Source organism: Netta rufina (assembly GCF_964035555.1).
Source record: "Netta rufina genome assembly, chromosome: 9".
NCBI lineage: Eukaryota > Metazoa > Chordata > Aves > Anseriformes > Anatidae > Netta > Netta rufina.
This window is the reverse complement of record NC_140132.1, coordinates 22249830-22272994: the sequence shown is the minus strand read 5'-3', so window position 1 is coordinate 22272994 and position 23165 is coordinate 22249830. Positions and strand designations below refer to the sequence as shown.

At 44.4% G+C, this 23165-nt stretch overlaps 1 protein-coding gene across 2 annotated transcripts; it reads left to right on the top strand.

Moving 5' to 3' along the window:
- Nucleotides 1-8676: 8676 nt before the first annotated feature.
- On the top strand, nt 8677-21405 carry MYNN (myoneurin). Of its 2 annotated transcripts, XM_084292344.1 has the most exons (9): nt 8677-8730; nt 9075-9364; nt 11059-11861; nt 13690-13849; nt 14546-14724; nt 14929-15012; nt 15496-15582; nt 15736-15804; nt 17431-21405. In XM_084292344.1, exons 2-9 carry the CDS (start codon nt 9099-9101, stop codon nt 17697-17699), a joined length of 1917 nt encoding a protein of 638 aa, XP_084148470.1. In that variant the 5' UTR covers nt 8677-8730; nt 9075-9098; the 3' UTR covers nt 17700-21405. The 2 variants fall into 2 exon arrangements, with proteins under 2 accessions (XP_084148470.1, XP_084148471.1); XM_084292345.1 differs by lacking the exon at nt 15736-15804.
- Nucleotides 21406-23165: the final 1760 nt, after the last annotated feature.

Here is a 23165-nt window from a genome sequence, read left to right as displayed (position 1 = left end):
GGAAATTAATTTTGTTGTACTCATCATTGATGTACTGCATTATTCTTGTCACCAGAAATACACAAAGAGGCTGAATAACAAACCATTAATATTTCTAGATCCTAGGTGGGTGTCTGCGGGTTCTTTTTTTTTTTTTTTTTTTTTTCCTGCAAATAAAAATCACCATACAAAAAAAAAATCTACATTAATACAGAAGGAAACTGTTATTCAGTACAGCAGTGAGAGCCCCAGCTACCTGCAAGGCCCTACTGCAATCACCGATAACTTGCTGGGAGCAGAATCAAAGAACTGGAGCATGCAACTTCAACCCTATAAGAAAATAAAAATTAAAATCAAAAATCGGCCAGGATAAACAGAGAAAGCATGAAAACAGCGTTTTTCTGGCACCCCCTGTAAAACGAAGAGTTAAATTAATACATGAAAAGATCCTATCAGCTCTGACTCCTCTGAGTTATTAATTGAACACCTTCTTGGAAACAGGTAGATAAATACGTGTACCTTGGGGAACGAGATAAGAGTGAAAGGAAAGGGAGAGAAATTAGCAGAGTTTTGCCAGTTCACTCCCTTAATTGTCAGGCTAGGCTTGTTCAAAGCTGCTCAGAGAAGCATAATACGAAGTGGTAATTAAAGTGCAGGCTGATGATGCAGAAGATAAAAACTTCAGGATTATACTCAAACATGCTTATCTTTAGACACGTAAAGCAGGCTGTAAAGCCAGCTGAACGATATAAAGCTGTTCTACAACAAGACAAATGTATACTCCATGTGTTATAAGCAGTTCAAGCTGCTTCCTGTGATGAAAAACATGGACTGTACGGTAGACGTGGTGTAGCTAAGTACAATAGATCCCATGATACAGTTGTTTAAAGGAATATTAGAGTGATGAAAGAAGTGATGGAATTCCTCGCTTTAGGAGGCTCAGAGGCTGAAACGGAGAGAAAAGGTTTAAGTGTGCGGGCTGGGTAAATATTTCTGGTCCTGGAAGGCTGCAGCACAGGCTTTACACGGGAATATCCTGACCTGGAAGGGGACAGCAGTGGGGACAGTGCTGGGCAGCACTTCTCACCCACAGACCTTCGTAGGTGGAGGATCCGCCAAGGAAAAGTGCTCAGCAGGGCACATCTGGACTTGCAGCAGACTGGGACCAAATCCCCTTCATTTCAGACCATTTCTGCCCTTTCTGCCCTATTTTGTCCCCCTCAGAGTTCAGTGAAGCATCCACATGCACGATTCACATAACACCAACACAAGAAAAAATAAAAATAATAATAAAAAAACTTTATTGGAATACTAATTGCTGCTCTCAAATATTTGCTCCCAAATTATCATAGCTGCCAATATTCCATCATTAATGTACATGTCTGATTATCTTTCCAACAAAATACAGAGAAGTGCTGCCTTTAAACTTGTTATCATGGCAAAACAGAACGCGATGATAATGCAGCAGAAATTTGGTTTGCAGCTGTGAAATTCCCCAAAGTCTTGTGACTGGGTTACAACTTTGTAACAGACGATTACCTTCCTCCCTCCCACACCTCCCACATTTGTGTTTGGGAAACAAAGTATACATCTCACAAAAGCAAACTGTAAATCTGTTTAAATAAGTGAGAAATGGGGAGGGCAACTGTGGCAAACTAGACAGGCTACCATTTGCACCTTCAGTGTCTAATTATGCAATGCTTTTGTAGAGGTAAAGATAAAATTGAAGAACTGCAAATGCTGATCTCTGACACTATTTTTGAGGTCAAGGTTTCAAACTAATTTTTCAAGGTGAATCCTGAAGTTTATAAACAGGAAAAGAAAAATCTTTAATTTGAGAAAAATGTGTTTTGATTAGTTTCTAAGACAAACATAAACTGAAAACTACTACTAATTTGGTCAGGCTTGAAAAGCAATAATAAAATAATAACAATAATAATTTAAATAGCATTCCTTCATGACCTGAGCTTTGCTAAAATGTACATCACAAAATGCATTTTTAATGCCTTCTTACACAGGGATGACAGTTCATTACAGTGCATTGCTATGAAGCTTAAATAACGTCTTTCAACATTTTTGCTTTGAAGTGGATTCTATAACAATTTTATTTAAATTGCAAAGGTTGTTATTTAACAACAGTTTACCTGTTCTTGAAAAAAAAAATAAGGTTTTTATAAATAGTTTCTCTTAAAATCTGTAGCCAAGCATGATCCTGCTTACACATAAATTCTGCAACGCATTGAGTTCTGCTCCCGTGTTTTACAAATGAATAGCTATTGCCATCTACTGTCGGAAAAAAAAACAGCAGCAGCAGCAGGAGCCTATCCCACAGACCGCCTCCGGAGCACAAAATGTAGAAAACAGACTTGATCAAGCCATAGGGGAGCAGCTTCCTCCATTCAAAACTGAACTACAACATTCAATTGAACAAAAGAGAGGCAGAAAAGAAGTCTCTTACTCCTAAACCGCTCTGATTTTACGTCTGGTATACCTGGGAACCAGGTATAAAAATAAATGCACGATTTAATAAATCCAGACTTCAACAACTGTTCTTTTTGAACAGGTCAGTTTCTAAAACTCCCCCAATTTCTGTGGCTAGAGTTGAATCACACGAAGTAAAAGATTACGAAATAAAGCTCAATTTTAATATACTGTTAGACCCAAGCTACTGTCCTGCCTCTGTGAGCTGAGAATGACAACTGCAGAAGGCAAAAGTTGCCCCCACCTTCCCAGTATGTGCAAGGGCCATGTACCACTGAGCTCCTGCTTGCAGACAGACCTGGTCTGACCCATCACACAGGTCAAAGCCACCCTGCACAGGGCCAAACCCAGATAATACCCAGAGCTCTCTGAAGTTCCTCTGTCATTTTCTCCAAGCAGCTTTTGGATAAAACAACTCGCGGCTCTGCTCTGTCAAGCTGAACGTGAGCAGTGCAAAGGAAAGCACAGAAATTCACTATGTGCTTAAGCAACCTTTAGTCCGTATTTTTAAGATTAGATTGCATGACTTCACGTTGCCATTAGGTTTCTTAAACACGGCTGAGATGCATTCTTTTTGCCATTCTTTCTGCTGATAAATACCCTTAGATATGACTCCCAACACCTTTTGAACGTGCCCCTTGTTGAGGCACAACATTAGGGTAGGTTCTATTAATGTTTGCCAGACCTGTCAGAGGTTAAACAGCCTTTGAATTAAACCATTCTTTACTCTTTGATAATTATTATTTCTTCTTAAGACACTTTTTGTTGTCTCATAAGCAAGGTCAGCGTGAACTGTTTTGTTAGACCGAGTGCTGCAGTTCAACGTTAACTCCACTCGCACTGCTCCTACAACGCCTGCACGTCCTGGCATCCTTGCCCACAGCTTTTGGAAATACTTAGCAGAATTTTAAATAACTGAAAAGAAACCCAGCTTTTCTGTTGTTTATTTGAAGAGCACAGCAAAGTGTATTCAGGGTTTGCACACAAAGACACACGGGGATGTGAATCTATACCAATTTAGTGAAGTTCACGTATCTTCGCATGTGAACCTCGTGAACAGATTTTGACCTTTCTTATTTTGGTTTGTTGTGTACTGGCAAATCACGTACATCCCAATCATGAATGGCTCCAAATTAACACAAGAAAGCTAAAACACAAATTGGAAACAGCTTAGTGTAACCAGCGTGAGATGAAATACTGCTGCTGTCGTACACAGTGAGCTCTTTGGAGTGGAAAAAAGTGCTGCTGTGCTGCCAGGAGGGCACCGCTGCTGGAGGGGGGGCTGCAGGCAGAGCCCAGCTTGGAGCACAGCTCAGGACCCCCCCCATGCCACCAAGTGCCATGGGCAGAATAACTCACTCCCATGGGGGAGGTAAGGTCACCCACCCAACATCCCCAAACCTATCCACTCCTGAAACTCACAAGAGGGCTCTTCACACAAGTGCTGCAATGTCACACCTGCTGCTACCCCCGGATCCCATGAAATAAGCCTTCTAAAGGATTTAACCCACATGGTGCTGTTTGTTTATTTAACATTCTCAACAGAAAGAAAAAAAAAAAAAATCCCTCAGTCTCAAAGGGATAAAAAGCCAAAATTAAACAAAAAACTCTAGGATATTTAGAAAACACATGCCACTCCAGAAATACGGCCATGCAATGGGAACTCACTTTTTACTAGAGCATGGTGAGGCCATTTCTTAATGCTAGCATGACAGAAGTTGTGTTATCACCTTTGGCCAAAGCACTTCCCATGCACCCAAACCAGGTGTCACACGACTGATCTGAAACAGTGAAAACATCTGTCTCGAGCAGATGTGAACAAGGCATCCTTCGAAGTTCACCACCTAAACAATCCTTAGAGGACCTCCTAACTTCTTGGCTTTAATTTCCAGGCAGCTGACACTCGATAGTAAGTCAGCCAGGACACACAACCCTAGTTCCCAAGTCATGAGTGGCAGCCTAGAGAATGAACCTCAGAAAGGTGCGTTGATAATTTCCTTGAGCACGTGTACTCCTCCCAGATGTCATCACCTCTCTGTACTACTTTGTGCCACGCAGCTAGCGGTGATAAACTCCTCAGTGCACGCAAGCTTCAAACTAGCAAATACATTTAAAACAAAAACAAACAAACAAAACCCCAAACAAGCAGGTATGCTCATGCTCTGCAGGGAAGAAAATCCGCCTAACGCCAAGCGATTGATGCTGACCTGCTTCCCAGGCTGCTGACTCTCACCGGGAGCTGCTTCTCCCACTTAAGAGAAGAGCCATCAGCTGCAATTCCTTTGATATGCAATGGCGGATATCACTTGCAAATGGCTTTAAACTACTCTGGGAAAAAAAAAAAAAAAAAAAAAAGTGCTGAGAATTTTTGTTACAATTCCTAAAAAGCGGCTGTCTCCCCTTTCTGGGCTGTTTCAGTGATCAGCAGGCACAGGAAGGAGGCTGCAGAATACCCTTCCGAAACAGCAGATTCAGCTACGTTTGTGCAAAGTCTTCCCTGCTATAATAAACAGACAGAAATAAAAGTAGACCAAGTTCTCCATTTCTAAATGTTTATTCTCTGGTACATGAATAAGCCGAACATAACTACACTTTTTCATGCATACACGAAGTTGTAGTTTAAGCTTATCACCACTTTCAGAAGCAACGTGGAAAAAAAGAGAAAAAAAAATGAAAAGAAAAAAAAAAAAACATGGTAAATGCCACGAGAGATACATTCCATGAAACAATGTTTTGTCCCGATACTTGTGTGGCAAGGAAAGCTTCATTTGGAAAAAAAACAAGCATTAAGCACATGAAGTATCTTGGCTTTGCAATTACAAGTCTGACAAAGTATTTCGTTGCTAGTGAAACCTGTTGCTCAGAAACATTGAAAATGCGTTACTTTCAAACTAGAGGCGTGTTACCGAACCCTGGCACAGCCAGGTCAGGCTTTTTAAGAGAGGTTCAGTTCCTGCTAACAGGAAGGAGCTCTACAGCTTCAAGCAGGTGATTTTGGACTCTCGCATTCCCACTCATTCTGGCCACATGTTTCTTTCAAACACTCTTACAAAAATTAAGTACCCAAGTTCACCAATGCTCTGCACAAAGAAAGAAGAAAAGACCACAAGATGGCACTGGTCAAACACACAGGAAACAGTCGGAGAGGCGATAAAAAATGAGCATCGAGCTGCGTTCGACCCAAGTTTCCAGGGCCATGTCTCTGCCCCGCCGAGGTGCGATGTGCGGCAAGCGGCGCACGCTTGGCTCCCATCACACGTGACGTGCACGTGGGTTTGTATTTCTGGCGAGTCTCCTGTAAGATGTTGGTCCTGGCTGGAGAAATCCTTCCTCAGGCAGTGATTTCGGCCTTGGAGCTACGTTCGGAGCCTGTCGGTCGGGGTGAGTGCGGCGAGCCCAGATCTTCGTGCCACACAGCTCGGTGCGCGGCAGCGTCCCGGGCCTGGAGGGGAGGCGACTCCAGACAAGCCCGGACACTTTTTCCTGCAGATCCGTCGTCATTCGCCTCTCCACACCTTCACCAAATATTTACTGCCAGCTGCCCATCCTCGGATATGATATCCTCGCACGTTCCTCAAGCCCCCATCAAGCCCCTCAAGTCCGCATCAAGTCCACATCACCGCCAGGCCCTCTGTGACGAGACCAGCCGCACCTCCAGCCTCCCTGCTGCCCATTTCCCAGTCAGGGACTGCGAGAGGGGACCCCCTCGGTGCCCCCCATCCCCTCAGCCCCCTGCCCACCCCGTGGTGGTGAGGGGGGGGACACCTCAGAGCCCTCGGTGGTGTTGGAGCGTGGCCGGCTGTGCACCCCACGGCGGAGGGGTTGCAGGAAAGCCGCCACCGTTCCCTTTTTGTTCTGCTGGGGTCATCCCGGCGGCTGGGGGCTGGGGACCCCCCGGCCCTGCGGCCCCCTTCGTGCGGCCGCCCGGGCTGACAGAGGCGAGCTCTTCGCGGCGGCAGGGGCCATGGCGAGGCCGGCCGACCGCGGCCGGAGGGAGGGGGGACAGCGGGGGGGCCGGGCGGGGGGCCCCCGGCAGCCGGGATCCCCAGAGCTGACGGGCGTTGAGTCGAGCCCCCGCTGACGTTTTTTTTTTTTTATCATTAGTGGTTTATTTCGTTTTTATTTCTTTATTTCCTTTTTTTCTTTATTTTTTTTTGTTTTCCTCTTCTTTATTTTTCTTCCGGCCGGGGGCGATCGCAGACCACCCGCCCCGCCCCCCTCACAGCCTCCCGCCCCCCTTCCCACCCTCCCTGCCTCCCTCCTTCCCTTCCCTGTCTGCTCCCCTCGCCCGCTGAAAGCCAGCGACCAAAACAGCGGGCGGGCGCAGGGAGCGGCAGCAGCCGCCATTAGGGTTAGATCCGCGCGGGCCTCCCACCCGCCACGCGGCCCGCCCGCAGCCCCCCGCGTGCGGCTTTTTATACCGCGGGCCGCCGCGCCCCCATTGGTCGAGGCGGCACCCTCCTCCGCCGCCATTGGGCGAGAGGGGGGCAGGGGGCGGGGCCGGGAGAGCGGCGGGAGTTTGGAAGGCTCGGGTTAGCCGCGCGCCGGCTGCACCACGTGCTCCGCGGCGCGCGCCGGGCTGGGGACTCCCCCCTCCCTACTCCCCCCCCCCCGACCCTAATGGGGTCTGGGCTTGGGACCGGGACCTGGGGTCGGGTTAGGACCTGGGGTCGGGGGTTAAGAACTGGGAGCTGGGGTCTAGAGGGCAAATACCTGGTGGTTGAGGTGTTTAGGGTTTGGGGTCTTAACGGTTTAGTGCTGGGGTCTAGGGGTTTGGGGTCTAGGGGTCTACGGGTTTGGAGTTTATGGGTTTGGGGTTTAGGGCTCGGAGTCGGTACCTGGTGGCTGGGTCCGGGGTCCAGGAGGTGGAGTCAGGACGCTGGGAAACAGGGGGTGGGAGCTGGGGTCTGGGGGCGGAGACCTGGGGGCTCGGGATTGGGGGGTTAGAATTTGGGGGCTGGGGCTGGGCTCAGGGGCTGAAATCTGGGCCTATAACCACCCCAGGAGGTAGATTTGGCGCTGTAGGAAAAAGTGGTTTCAAATGACACTTTGGTGTGAAACATTAACCCAAGGTGCGGCGTTCTGTTTACTTACATATACAGGCTTAAATATATTGCAAATGAATCGGGTGATTTTGAAGATCAAGATCTCAAAGTTTCTCTGTCACGTGAATGCTGTGATTGTTGGCGGTAGGACCCTTTCTCAGCCAGCAACGAAGATTTTCGACGTGGTTCAAATAAAAACCCAAAAGGTCCAGCTCTTCAGCAGATGTAAATCTCAGGGCTGTGTGTGGTGGTGGTGGTCTGCCTCCCCAATTCACTGCCTGAAGGAGAGGAGGAAAAGATGCTCCGTCAGCCTGCACGCTCCAAGAAGTCACCTGCTTTTGCCTGAAACCGTACCAGACTATGCAGGGCTTTTCCCACTTGAAAAGTGTTATAAAGAAAGGCACCACAAACCCGCAGCACTGCCGTTAGGAACACAAACAACCTGTTTATTTCCACAGCCCCGCTGAGGCTGCCTGTGGCAGATGGGGCAGCGGGCAGTCACTGTCCCTGGGGGTGGTGCTTGGGGACACGGCTCAGAGGGTGACGGTGGTAGGGGGTGGTTGGACCAGGTGATTTTAGGGCTTTTCAACCCTAATGATTTTGGGATTCTGGGGGGGAGGCCGCAGCCTGCTGTGAGGTGAGCACCATGAGGGGGCTGGCCGTAGAACTCGCTGCCGAGCGGGGTTTCCGTAGTGTAGTGGTTATCACGTTCGCCTAACACGCGAAAGGTCCCCGGTTCGAAACCGGGCGGAAACACCGGCGGGTGGCTCGCCCTTTTTTTTTCTTCCCCTATATATTTCTCGACGTCGTGCTAGAAAGCAATCGAAGTCCGCCAGCGCTGCTGAGCCGGCGCCCCGAATTACTTTGAACTGCAAGCACCAACACGGAGAGATGTCAGAGCCTTCAGTCCCAGCGGGACTACATCCCCCAGCATGCACCGCTCCCTAGCACCCTACACCCCAGCACAACCGCGCCGCGGTGCATCACGGGAGCTGTAGTCCTCTCCTCCCCGCCCCTCCCAGCGGTCGTTCCGCGGCCCGTCCCGCCCCGTTCCCCTCCGGGCGTTGCCCGCCGAGTCCCCGCTCCCCCCGCAGCCTCCCCGTGCCCTTCTCCGGTCCCCGGCGGTCCCGGGAGCACCGGAAGTGGCGTGAGGGAAGCGGCGGCGGCACAACATGGCGGCCTGAGGCGGAGGCGCCGCCGCTTCCTCCCGCTCGTCCCGCCGCAGGTGCGCGAGGCGCCGCCGCCTCAGGGACGGACCCGGGGGGGAGCGGCTGAGGCGGGCCCGGCCCGGCCCGGCGGGACCCGGGGGGCACCGGGGAAGGGCTGAGGAGAGGCCCGGTCCTTGGAGGTTGCGGCCCGGCCGCTCCCCGTTGTCCTCCGGTGCTCCCCGGGTCCTGCCCCGGCGGCCGGGGGCTCCCCGCGGCCCTGAGGGAGGCCCCGTGAGGGAGGCGGCTCACGGGGGGGGAGGGGTCAGAGCTGGGGTGTCTGTCAGCATTAACTTTATTTTGAGGGAAGGGGGGGGAAAAAAAGTGAAATCCGGTGTGTAACGGGGCTGCTTCGCTTTCCTAGGACGGAGGAGAGGCTGCTGGCAGGATGCAGTACGCCCATCACTGCGAGCACCTGCTGGAGAGGCTGAACAAGCAGCGCGAAGCCGGCTTCCTCTGCGACTGCACCGTCGTCATCGGCGAGTTCCAGTTCAAGGCGCACCGAAATGTGCTGGCTTCCTTCAGCGAGTACTTCGGGGCCTTCTACCGGGACGCCTCGGACAACAACGTGGTCTTGGATCAGACGCAAGTCAAGGCCGATGGGTTCCAAAAGCTCCTGGAGTTTATTTACACGGGGAACTTGAACCTTGACAGGTAACGCGTGCGGATAGAAAATAGGGAAACAAACCGTGTTGAGGCAGTGCTGGGCTTTTTGTTGGGTGTAACACATCTGGGAGGAGCACAGTAGTGGATGTGATGCATACAAACCATTGAAGATCTTCTGTTTGCATGCTTCAGGGTAGCACATGACATCCAAGTCCCAAAACAAAAGTATGTTGTCAGATATTTTGCTGATAGGTGCAGTTTCTTGAACCTTTCTGTCAGGATCAGGAAGGATTAAAAATCCTGTGTGGTTACTGGGAGTGGGAGGGATAGCTCCATTCTTCCCGAAGTTGGATTGTAAGAGCCCTTTTTTCAGTCAACACACAGAAACTATACTTGTTTTCCCCCTCTCGGAGGGGTTTTTGTGCATGTTGCTACTTTGTGTACAGGGAGGGTTCCTTGCGGTGCTGCTCTCTCAGGGAAAAGAAAGAGGCGTGGCTCAGTTAGCTGTGACTACTCAGAGGCACTTAGCCCAGAAGTGTAACTCCTGTTGCAATGTCTGGTGTCAAATGCATCCGGAAAAAAAAAAACTTTGTTGCTGCTGATGTCTGGAAACTCAGACTGAGAATTTTAAAAGCCTGGGTGGTCCTTTCGATGTTGTTTCTGTCTCTAACTTCGCTACAAGTTTTAATGCTAATAGAGCAACTCCCACAGCAGTGCCTCAAAGTTAGTGCCTCAGGCTTTGCAAGTCTCTGGGTTCGTTCGGAGCGGCTGGGATCTCTGAAAGAAGTGGGCTGTGACCGTGCTGCTCTTACCCAGGGAGAGCTGTTTGTGTAACACCTGGGGCTCTGCTGGCGTGTACCTGTCAGCCTGCTATGTATCCCTGCTGCAGCCCCCGTTGTCTTCTGTGACGGCAGGGGCATGTGTGAACCCCGGAGGGTTTACCTAGAGCTCCGTGCTAGTGGCATACAAGCTACTGAGCCAGTTTTACACATGGACAGAGAATAATTTTGGCTAGCTGCCTGTTGTCGGATGATTTAGTTAGTTTGCTGTGAAATAGACAGGCAGAATGTTGTTGTTTACTGTTCATCTTTAGTTAAAGTGCCAGAAATCCACAGATTGTTACTGGTACTTGTTGCTACCGTTTTTGGATGCTTTTTTTTTTCTAAATCATCAAGGCCTGTGTTGAAATATAGGATACTGAAAAATATAACTGAAAAATAGTGTGTAGTAACTTAAACGAGGATTTCTTTGGTGTTGATGCAGTCTGTGTGTAGTTCATACAGAATAAAAAATGTGTGCAAGTCATTTTATAAAACGAGGTTAATAGCTGCTTTGCAGAATTGCTGGGGTGAATATGCTGCTTGTGAATTACTTATGATTTTTGGCAGAAAGGATAATAATTGTAGCATTTTATTCTCCAGTGTTTTATCCCTTTGTGTTATGACTTCTGAGCATTTTGGACAGACAAACCAAAGTCCGGTCTCACCACCTTACAGTCAGAATTAAAATTCTACAAAAGGCATGTAAACAAAAATAACATTTTCAGTTCTGTGGAGCTGCAGACTCCACTAGGCACGGGCTGTCAGTTGGAGAAGAATTATCTTATTGGTGTCTTATGGACACAAGATTAGGTTTTGCTGTGTAACTTCTCTGTAGTTGTGCTGTCTGTGTTAATAGAGTTGGTACAGAACAAATTACTGCTTTGTCCAGAATATTGTCACGTAAATCTTGTTTCCTTGCAGCTGGAATGTTAAAGAAATTCACCAGGCTGCCGACTATCTCAAAGTAGAAGAAGTGGTGACTAAATGCAAAATAAAGATGGAAGACTTTGCTTTTATTGCTAATCCCTCTTCTACAGAGACGTCTAGTATCACTGGAAACATTGAAATGAATCAGCAGACTTGCCTTCTGACTCTCCGAGATTACAACAATCGGGAGAAAGCAGACGCTCCTCCTGCAGAGTTGGTTCAGCCACAAGCAAAGAAAACAGCTTTAGAAAAGAAATCCGCTCAGACCAAAAAGCGAAAGAAGAATTTCAGCTCCCCCAAAAGCGTACAGAGTAAATCAATACAGTACCAGACTGACGTGACTGAGAACGCATCGATTGAAATGTTTTTAGATGCAAATAAGCTGGCCACGCAGATAACAGAGCAGGCTGCCCAAGGCAGCGATAACTCCGAACTCCAGTTGGCAGCCGTGGTGGAAAGCGAAACGCTGGCAGCCCAAGATATTTTAGTTCAGACTATTGCAGCCAAACAAAAACGGGGGAAGGCTCAGCAGAACTGTGCGCTGAAGGAGCACTGCATGTCCAATATAGCCAACGAAAAGAACACTTACCAGCTGGAAAGTTCAGGAGAGGAACTTGACCAGAAGTACTCCAAAGCCAAACCGGTGTGCAACACGTGTGGGAAAGTCTTCTCAGAAGCCAGCAGCCTCCGCCGGCACATGAGGATACACAAAGGAGTGAAACCCTACGTGTGCCAGCTCTGTGGGAAGGCGTTCACGCAGTGCAACCAGCTGAAAACCCATGTAAGAACTCACACAGGTAAGCTGTTGGTTTGTCTCCATGGACTGGAGATCTGCGATAGCAGCATGGGACTAAAGAGATCTTTGTGTTCTGAGTTGTTCCTCTGGAGGTTTTGTCTGCTCTTGGTACTGTGGCAATAGCGTCTATATCCTGGCAGCATAAAGTGTTTTGACATTTTTTCAGTACAAAACCATAGTTTCAGTTTTAAGTAGCTAGAAGGGGACTTTATTTGTCAGAGCACCTTGATCTTTGCAAAGATTCCAAAGGCTGGCACCCTTTAACTCTGCAGGGACATTAACTGGAGTGCAGTGCCAGAAACCACCGCCAGCAGAGCGTGAAAGGCTCTTGGTACTCGATACCAGAATTTCTGTTGATTTTTATTTTTTTTTTTAACATGAAATCCTAATATAGGTTTGATAACAATGGTGGAAAAAGACAGAAATACATTCTTGGTTCACGTAGGTAGCTTCTCGCGTGGGGATCTTCAAAAAAAAAAAAAAAAAAAAGTTAGTGGAGGTGGCTAAATTACACCGTTTGGGATTTTAGTTAGTAAAATGTATGGCTGAACGGTGTGATGTTCTCTTCATTCAGTAACTTTACTAGAAATCTGTGTTGTAGCAAGAGCTGCAAGAGAAAGCATCAAAGAAAAATCATTTATGAACACTTTAACGTTAAGACAACGCATTCAACCTGGAAAGATTATGAACAGCAAGTTGCTGGAGCCTGGGAAGACACTGGGGAGAAGCACAAGTCTTCTTTGTCTATTTTTATGCCCGTCCCTAGACAAGGAAGGCTTGCTACTGGATTAGTTCTGTCTTCAATTTGATCCAGCGTAGCTGTTCTGCTCTCACCTTTGCTGCTGTGCTAAACCCAGTGAGCAGCAGAGGGTCGTTGTTTGCAAAGTTTTCTTCCTTTTGTGGCTGGCATTCCGAATTCTGACGTAACAGTGAGAGACTTTTTAAAAATGGTTCCTTTTGCTCTTTTTCCCTTTGGAAAACTGTGAGCAGAGGTCAGCCGTGGAGCTCTCTCCAGGAAGCTGTGAGGATGCAGAAGAGGAGTAGGATGCAAAGCCTCCAGTAGGAGGTCCTGAGGTACAGCTGCAGGAGAACACCATTCCCGTTCAGTGACCAAGGGAGAGAACTTCAAATATCGTCAGCCACTGACTCACTAAAGATTCATACGCAAGGTGAAACTCATGAGCAGTATTCAGGGCCAGTTTGCTGCTCCTAGCTGGCAGGTTAGCTGCCTGGTGCTTTTATTTCCGAAGCTTTAAGTACACGTTGTGCTTAGGAATTGTCAAGTCCCCAGTTTGGCTGTGCAGAGGCGCTCTCATGCTGCCATCTGAGTCTGTGGCGTTGCACAGCCCTTTGATGAGACTGCACTGACCACGGAGAAACCACAGGCAGTCAGAGAGGTACCTGTAGTGTTCTGCAGCAGACACTAGTGAGAAGTTAGAGAGCACTGGAGACCTCTTGTTGTTTGAGAGGCAAGGAAGCAGGTGATTTACTGGCTGATCATCTCAGATACTTAGAATTCTGAATAAACATGACCAGCACAAAGTCTGAAAAAGTAGTAGTAGCTTTCAGAAAGTAATGGGGAGGGAGGGGAAATGGCATTATTAAAACCATGAATTATTCCCTTTTGTTTTCAAATGGTAATATGCCAGAAATGGCCTGTTGTGCGCTGTGCTGCTGGCACGTTACACCTCAGCGGGCTGAACGCCGGATGCTACGAGATGTTGTTTGTAAGACCTACTAGAAGAGACACTCGAGCCTTGGCCAGGTAATGGATTGGAAAGCTTGCTTACGTAAATCCAGAGAGTACAAGAGGTTTGTTTTTTTACCAGGGGAGAAGCCATACAAATGTGAGCTGTGCGACAAAGGCTTTGCCCAGAAGTGCCAGTTGGTGTTCCACAGCCGCATGCACCACGGCGAAGAGAAGCCGTACAAGTGCGACGTGTGCAACCTGCAGTTCGCGACTTCGAGCAACCTGAAGATTCACGCCAGGTAGGGAGAAGTGAGACCCTGCAGATGTTTATCCACGTGTTTATTTAAACAGAATAATTTTCTGTGCTGTGAGCAGGACTTACACAGTCACATAATTTGATCGTTTCTTAATCCTTCTGTCTTGGGTCCTGTCTCACATCACACTAACAGAATGCGTACGTCTGTGTCCTCCCTTGTTAGGGAGGGAGCAGTTTATGAATGGCACAACATACGTACTGGCATCCTTATGGCAATGACGGTTGTTTGTTTTAAACTCTTTGAAGTACCTGGAGACAAAAGCAGTCCTTGACAGGAAGTGAAACAGAACCGGTCTCCCTGCGCACAGCAGCTGGCATGTTGCATTTTCTGGCAGGAGCACAAATCACATTCCCTTGTTCAGAACCATCGTTTTATCTCTGTGCGCTGTAATGCAACACTTGCTGAGTTCTCAGGGTGAATGTTACATGCACGGGGCCCATAGTTTGATTCAGCTGCCGTGAAATCACTGATGCACAAATTCCCCAAGCAAACAGACAGTGAATTTTACTCCATGAGAAACTGCTAACTCCAAATCAGCTCCCAGTTGATGAGTTTTGTGGCTCACAGAACAGTAACACAAGGAGCTTTGGAGAAGGCAGGGGAGAGTTGAGGAAAGTCACCTAACCGTGTGTGCTGCTTCCCTTCCTGCCCTGATCACCACTGTCTGTTCTTTCGCAGGAAGCACAGTGGCGAGAAGCCCTACGTCTGCGACCGCTGTGGTCAGCGGTTTGCTCAGGCGAGCACCCTCACCTACCACGTGCGTCGCCACACAGGGGAGAAGCCCTACGTGTGTGACACCTGCGGAAAAGCCTTTGCTGTCTCAAGTTCTCTCATCACCCATTCCCGAAAACACACAGGTAAGGGGAGACAGAGGAAATCTCTGCCCTGGGATATCTGGGAGTGACTTCTGGTGTCCATCCAGCTTCTTTTTCATGTTTTTTCCCTTTGACTTCACTTTAGGGAGCTATTTCTCCCACTGGATGTTACCTCTGTTTTATTTTAACTTGTTCTATATGTGTATTATGGTTAATATAATGAAATAAACTTTGTGTTTCCTTTAGGAGAGAAGCCATATATCTGTGGCATTTGTGGAAAGAGTTTTATTTCCTCTGGAGAGCTCAATAAACATTTTCGGTCCCATACAGGTCAGTTTCCAGACAGGCTGCTTCCTGCACAATAAATAATATTCTACTTTTACCTTTTTGCCCTTAAAATATACCACATTGTGCTCTACTTGAAAGTAGCAGAGTTTCTTAATCTATGTATCTCTGTGTGAAAATAATGTAAAGAAAATATCTATGATTTTTAATTGATTTTTTAATGTTTTTTTTTATATGATTTTTTTATTATTATTTTAATGTAATTTTTCAGACTAATTTCTGTGTGTAACAGTGTAGGTGTTGATGTATGATCATGGTTTTACTTCAAACACATGGGCTTTTTGCTTTTTGCTTTGTTTTAATCTACTGTTCTGGAAAAAAAATATTCTAAATACAGACAGACAAAATACCTTACAGTTACAAACTGTATATTAAAATATAACTCTAAAATCCATTGTTCTACATCTGCAACTGTGTTTTCTTTTAATTTCAAGATTATTCTAACTGCCAAACCCATTTTTTTTTCAGGTGAAAGACCATTTATCTGCGAAATGTGTGGAAATTCTTACACTGATATAAAAAATCTTAAGAAGCACAAAACGAAAGTTCACACAGGTGAGCTCCTTGTGCAAAGAGAGGTTAAGAAACTTCATAACTGTTTTCACTTCATGTCAAATAACGTTATTGTTTTTTGTTTGTTTGTTTGTGTTTTGTTTTGTTTTTGTTTTTTTCTCGAACTGGCCTAAATTGAGAAAACTTTAATTTTAGAAATTTTTCTACATTTAGAAGATTTTTGGATGGTAGCTCACCTTAGTGCTAAAAGCATCTACTTTAGAGGTACCCAAACCTTTTAAAGCCTAAAGGATATGCTTTAAAGTAAATTCAAGACAAATTTTCAAGCAATTTGCATTGCTATAGCAAGCACATCTTGACCAACGGAAAAGTAGATTGCTGCTGACAAGAATTTCTGTATGTGAATGTTTCCTTTCTTGTCCTCGTAAATTGTGAGAGCTTTCCACATTAAGGCATGGCCCGAGTTGTAGGTAACTTTTTCTTTCATCTGAGTCTCTTTTTGGAATCTGTCCGTATTAGGGTAATAATGTGAATGAAGAAGGCATACTGGTTACAAGAATTAGTTTCCTTCTAGAAGGACCCAGTATTTTTAATGCAACAGTATAGTCAATGTTAATCCAGGTCTGAGCTGGATTAGCAATAACACAGTACCAGGCAGCCAGCAAAATGTTCTCTGCTGCAAATACTGCCCTAAAAAGACTTAAAATACATTCAAATCCTGCTCTGCATAGATTTTGACTAGGAAGAAATGTGACATATTACTTGGTTATGGTGCAAAACCCAGGACATGTTTCAGAGAACGGAACCAGTCTCTTTCAACACTGGCTCCACATACCTCATTATCTGTCCATCCTTAAGTGTATTTGTCCTAATTCCCTAGCCTCTGTCGTATGAAAAATGGAATAATCGGTGTCTGTGTATGTCTGGCCTGGCGAGGGAGAGGCTGAGAAAACAAGAGTCACATGCGGAGGCAGCTTTGAAGGTCAAAGTCTCCGTGAAGCCCCGTTTAGGAAGGTGTTAATGCAGAAGGGGGTGGAAGCAAATGTGCGGCGAGAGCAGCAGTGAGCGAGGAGAGGGCTGAGCACTATGTGGCTGTGGTTCTTAGGTTTTTGGGGATGGAAAATCTCAAGGAAACCTTCATAAGTGCATTTTCTCCAAAGCTCCTTTGTTCACTGTGTTAAGGATTTGTTATCTTCTGTACCATGCCAAGCAGAGATCAAGTTAGAATTCATCATCTGTCTATTTGTCACGTCACAGGAAGCAGAGGATGTGATTCTCAGTTTTCACACTCTGTTTACAGCTTGTTTTGGTGTCACTGCACATTGAAGGTACTGATAGCACAACTGCCCGGGCAGTCTTTGACACGCCCCGTGCTTGTTTGGGCAGTCAGTTGAAAGGGAATCTGCAGAATTTGCGTAGAAGCTTTTGAACATTCCTTCAGATGGTTTCCAAGAGACATGGCGACTTAAGAGGGATGGTATGAGACACACATGAGGATAGTTCATACGATGTCCTCAACAGGATAATCTGTAGGGAATTTGAATGTCTTGGTAAGATCTAAATAATCATTCAAGCACTTTAATTTTTCACATTGGATTTGGTCATTTTAATTCTTCCATGTAAAGACACTTGTGCTGTCTTTCCTTCTTGTTGAGTTGTGCAATCTGTAGCAAGATTTCTGGTAGCAGTTAGTCCACGTTTTCTGAGAACAAGTCTTGCTTGGTTCTTTCTAGCAGCAATTCTTGTATTATTTGCAAAATTTTCCCTTACATTAATTGCTGGGGGAATAAAATAAATGCTTGGAAAAACGTTTTTTTCTTTTTTTTCTTTTTTTTCTTTTTTTTCTTTTTTTTCTTTTTTTTCTTTTTTTTCTTTTTTTTCTTTTCCCAGGATCCGAAACTCCCCCTGATTCTAATACACTCGATAATTCTTTCAATGAACAAGAATCCATTCAGAGTCAGAAAAGTCCTTTGTCAGAGTCCATAGATGTGAAGCCCTCCGAGATGTCTTTACCGCTTCCCCTTCCCATTGGGACTGAAGACCATCAGATGCTGCTTCCTGTGACGGGCAGTCAGTCTCCTTCGTCAGAGACATTGCTAAGATCCGCTGTGACTGGATATTCAGAACCTCAGTTTATTTTCTTGCAGCAGTTATACTGACAGCGCAGAACAGAGCCACAAGGTAATCCAGCAGTGAACTCGCATACGTTTGTTAAAGATGAACATAATCAAGCAGTCACAGTTTTTGAATTGGACTTGTTCTTTTTTTTTTTTCTTCTATGTAAAAATCCTCGTAAGGCATTTCCATTGTACAGTGCTGTCTTTCCTCTTTTTTTTTTTTTTTTGGTTGAAATTGTGCTAATCTACAATCAAATCTCTATTTGTAATTAACACTGATTTCCAGGAGACAATTCCTTTTCAGCAACACCTGCCTTAAGAATTCTCTGTTAAGTATGTTAACGCATTTGTGGAGATCATTTTCTATGTTCCTGCTGATCTGAGGTGTGACAGTGTCATCTGAGCACCGGAGCAGGTTGCAAGAGAGGCCATGGAGGCTCCATCCTGGGAGACCTTTAACAGCTGCCCAGACAAGGTCCTGTGCAACCTGCTCTGGGTGTCCTGGTTTGAGCGTGGGGGTAGGACCAAAGGGTCTCCAGAGGTCCCCTCTCGCCTCAAACCATTCTGTGATTTGAGAACAAACATTTTAAGCCATATTTGATAGTTTAGGAATATCAATCCAGAGCTCTAGAGGGAAAAATCAGAATTTGACTGTGCTAACGAGCTTGTACATCTGCATTCGGAGGTGATACAGTGTACGTGGCGGAAGGCAGGGCAGTGCTCTGGCGAGGCCCTGTCAAAGAATTACTGCTGTCAGCCAGAAGCAGCCTGTCTTCAATTCAGTCTGACCAGAGGGAAAGTGAGCTTGGTGTAATGTCCCTGACAAGGCAAGTAAGGGGAGGTTCTTTAGCATGGCAAGTCAGAGGGCTCTAATGGCATAGATACTGCTGCGTATTCTTTCCAAGTCACTCTTTTTTTTTTTTTAAAGTGAATCTAGCATTGTTGTATCTTGTCCCAGATTTGTTTTTCACATCTCTGAAACATCCTGGGTTTGGCACAAACAGCAGCGTTTGCTAAACAGAAGAGCTGGAACGTGCACATTGTAGATGAGACAAAAAGACACATTGACTTAATTGTGAGGCGTGAACCATAGCTTCATAATTATCATTTCTGTGACAGTAAGTACAAAAGAAGAAACAAACACTGCCCTTCACTGTGAAAATACTAGATGAATGAATAATGCCCCCCCTGAGGGGGCATTAAGAAGAGTACAACAGAGCAGATTAATTTTTTTTCCAGGCATGGGTTTATTAGAGTATGACTGATTTATTTTAATTGAAGTATTTATGTATTGCTTTACCTCTCACATCGTTTGTCCAGTGTAACTGCACACAATTGGTATCTAGCAAGACCTTTGTAAAGGTATGTTTTACTACTAGCAATTTAAATTTTAAAAAACAACATTCATAGTGTCCTGGTAGGGTCATTAGTTAAATATTACTTGACAGTAGGAATGCTTTTATGCTCCGTTTTGCCAGTTTGTGCCATTAGCATAATGTAAGCATTATCTAAGTAATCATCAAATAGTGAGAAACAATCATATTCTGTACCAACAAGACATTTAAAGATATTATTTGTTGGTTATTTACTTGGTGCTAGCATTTTATTCCCACTGATGCCTTGTGTCTAGACACTGATAAGTCAAAGGGCATAGGAGATACCTCTTAACTGATTCTGTTCTACATGGAGTAATAATTAATCTGCACCTTAATTAAAAAGCCTTGTGAAAAACTTCTTGGAGGACTTCATTTAAAGATTCTGCAAATGGTCCCTTGACTCCTGAGCATGACTATCATTTTATTTTAATTTCTACGTGTTTATGCTTGTGAGGTAATAGATCTTTCACTTCTTTGTGTTGATCATCTTTGTAGGCTGCATGTTTAAAACCGCTCCTTGATCATATTTTACGTTTTAATTATGGCTAGTTTGATAAAAAGCTACCACGGGCAGTGTCGAGTTCCCCAGGAACATTCTTAATCTCTCACTGTCCACCAAAGCTAGTTACTACTCTATCTTCCTCACCTTTATTTTCCTTGCTTATTCATAGCACAGCATTTATGAACAGCTGATGTCCTTCATAACACTAGCAAAGGACAATAGATGAAGTTCTCAGATTTTCTTGTTTGGCATTGCCCCCCGCCTCCCCTTTTTTTCAGGTTTCTGTTGTTGATGGAGTAGATGAAAGATTCCTTAGCTTGCTGGCACTGACAAATGGCAAATTTCTTGACCCTGCGTTAACAAAAGTGAGCTGTGTAGCTTGTCCTAGGGCTCCTCTTTACTTTCTCTTTCTGAAAATAGAGCAGAAGTCTTGGGATAGACATAGACTTAGTCATGAGTGCTGAAAAAAAGAACAAAGATGTACAACTGGTACGTTTAATGTTTAACCAACTTGGGAAGATAAGCTAATGAGACTCTGCTGTTTTGTGAAGAACAGCATGTGAAGGTTAATATATCCAGGATAAAAGACAGCAAGAGAGAAATAGCGCTAGAAAAAAAAAAAAACAAAACAACACACATTCCTACATAGGAAACACATTCCATAATAATGTTAGTTTGGACTGTTTTTATATTTCTGAGATTATAGCTTAATACTGTATTCTTAGATTTTCAGACTTTTTTAAAGAACAGTACTTAGATTTATACAGGATTTGTTTAGATATTTAAAAACAGTAACGCTTTCTTTATTAGTCATTTAGTTTTCTTTATAGACAAGAAGATAATCATTATTTTTTACAAGACAACAATTTTAACCTTTCTTAGTAGAACACACAGGCTTGTAGTTTTGTCTTGGAGCAATAATTTAGTGACCTGCACTCTTCAGTTCTCATCTGAGAGTCTCAATCCTTACCCTCATCTCTCGTGAAGATATCTCAGCTGCTGAGGTATGATCTCTATTAACTGTATTCATTTACTAGAATATAGATTTTAAGTATATATAGATATTAAATATATATATATTAAATTTGTAGGAATGTTCATGCTGAGTGCTGTAAGGCCTGAAGAAGCAGGTCTGCACTGTACCTTTTGCTGATAGATGCATGGAAATCAGCTGCACATTAAATCATAGGCTTAAGGATTCCAAGTTCTTTTTGGAGGTGCAAGGTTTCTAACAGTATTGGTAATTTCTTTAAGGGGTTAATAGAAAGCATGGAATTGTTTTTTATGGAGAATTTTCAATCTTGAAAACTACTTGCAAAACGAAATAGGACATATTAATAATTCCATTAACAGTAATTTAGAGAGAATGCCATGATTTATCTCAGCAACACCATTGTTTCAGTACTGTTTCAGTCAATTTTGCACTGAAGTGGGTGCAAGTTTTGCCTGAATAGATTATCTACATCTCTAAGTTTCTGAATTGGCTGTTTTGAAATATTTGTGTTAGAATAACTCCTTGTATGGCACTTACATCTGAATTTGTGTCTATATGTGGGCACAAAGCATGACAACTTTCCTAAAATCATGTATTTCAAGAAAATTGAATACGGACAAGTCCCATGTCAAGGACATCAGGGCTGTGATCTTGGAGAGGCTGTCAATAAGCCTTGCAGAATTAAGATAAAGACTAATGACTGATTTTGGGTTAAATTATTTTTAAAGTATCTTTCATGTATATACATTTTCTCCTCTGTTATTTGTATATAGCTCAACTCTCAATTTTATAATCACCTGGGAAGGGAGTTGTACATATTCAGCCTGAAGTGTTTTATGTTAGACTTTAATAAACTTGTTTTGTATTTTTCCCTCACCTTGTGTGTGCTATTTATAACTGCAAGGGGAAACAACAAGAGGCGGAGGGAAGCAGTCTAACATAACCACCACTAAAGCACCCTGTCAGAAAGACACAAGGTTGCCCTTGTTGCAGCAAGGATTAGTGCATTTTCTTGGCAACAAAAACACACGATTTTTCTGATAGAAAATATTTTGGATCTGTTCCAACCAAATTAAACAAGAACTTCATTCTAACTGCAATCTCATGTGATCACTCTAACATTAGTACTTTTTTTCTCCCCCACCCTCATTTTGAGAGATAGGGGATTTTTTTTTTCCCTGAGTGCTTTGGAGGCGTACTTTATCAGTTCAAAGAGATATTCAGTGGATTTATTGATCAGAATTTATTTTTACTCAATTATTTAATTTTACAGGAGGTGATAGAGTGGCTAGAGTATGCAGTAGGACTTAGCTGACCTGCACTATACCACTGGCCTGCTGGCTTAGTCATTTTCCTTCCTTTCAGAGTGTGAGACCAACACGCTGCCTTTCTGAAAGGTACTCTGAGTTCTGACAGCTGCAAAAACTTGCTTGCAGAACAGGATTATGCTTGTTTTAGTACTACAACAGCATGGCAAGAATTTCTAGCCTATGTGATTTCTCTCATTCAAGAGAGCACAAGGAGGTGTCTTCAAGAATTTCAAGGTTTGGGTTTCAGAGAAAGGAAAGCAGTGTCTTTGGCATAGGCCTCTTTAAACAATACTTTTTTTTCTTGGTATAAGTAGTAGTTGTAGCTTACAGGAATCTGTTTATACAAAATTCAGTAAGAATGACACTGCAGCCCTTTCTTATGATCAATTCTTATTGATCTCATCGATAATGCAGAGTGCTCCTGTTGTTAAGTAAAGGTTCACATGGAGTAAAAACATTTCAAAAAATACGCTAGCATTTTTGAACTTGATGCCATTATGCTGTTAATGTTGTGTATAACAGCATTGCTATCTTGAAACTGACTTCATAGCTTTGATTGTTACTGCAGCAGTGTAACAAGATTTAACAAATTTAAGACTTAACTTTCAGGCAATGAAGTTGTCCCGTACATGAAGTAAAGGCTAAGGGAAAGACAGATAGAGGGAAAAGTGATACCTCAATTTGAATGTTGCAGTGGTCTTTCTGGCAAGAAATTCTCTGATCAGTGGATCAGCACTAAGAATAGTTGCTTTAGAGTGTCATAGTACAACCTGCAATGCTCTAAAGAGGCAACATGCAGAAAAACAATGTTTGCTAATGCAAGCCAATATTACAGCTCATCTACTTTAAAAAAAAAAAAAAAAAAATCAATGATGTTAGTATGCAGGTCCCTCTCAAACAGTTACATTCTTTGTACCTTCAACTGCTGTTTTTGTTGTTCTCTCCTTCCTGTGCAATAACAGCTAAAAAACAAGCGTCTGTCTAGGACAGTCTTCTCACACGGTGACCAGAGACCAAATTTGTGCTAACCAAGATGGTCACAGGTTAAGGTGTCCATATGCAGGCCAGAAAGGTAAATGCATTTCCATTCTCCTGTTCTGCACTCGCTTTTTGAGTATTACATCTGTTAAGCTGTTCTATGCCGAGCACACAGGGGTACTCCTGGTCAGGAGGGTGAAGAAAACTTGCTCAGGTTTTAAACACTGGTGCTAGCAAGCAAGCAGGTTGAGGGAGCAGAGACAGAGGTAAGTCCACTGAGCAGGTAGGTTTGGTTTTGAGCAGGTAGGTTTGTTTTACTACACAGGAGTTGATTGACAAGGAGGTCTA

Excerpts from the sequence above, each read along its gene's own strand:
- MYNN (XM_084292344.1), top strand. The coding sequence starts at position 9,099 with ATGCAGTACGCCCATCACTGCGAGCACCTGCTGGAGAGGCTGAACAAG. Across the intron at positions 14,725-14,928 it reads CCATTCCCGAAAACACACAG|GAGAGAAGCCATATATCTGT; the intron begins GTAAGGGGAGAC and ends TGTTTCCTTTAG. Across the intron at positions 15,805-17,430 it reads TAAAAGCATCTACTTTAGAG|GATCCGAAACTCCCCCTGAT; the intron begins GTACCCAAACCT and ends TTCTTTTCCCAG.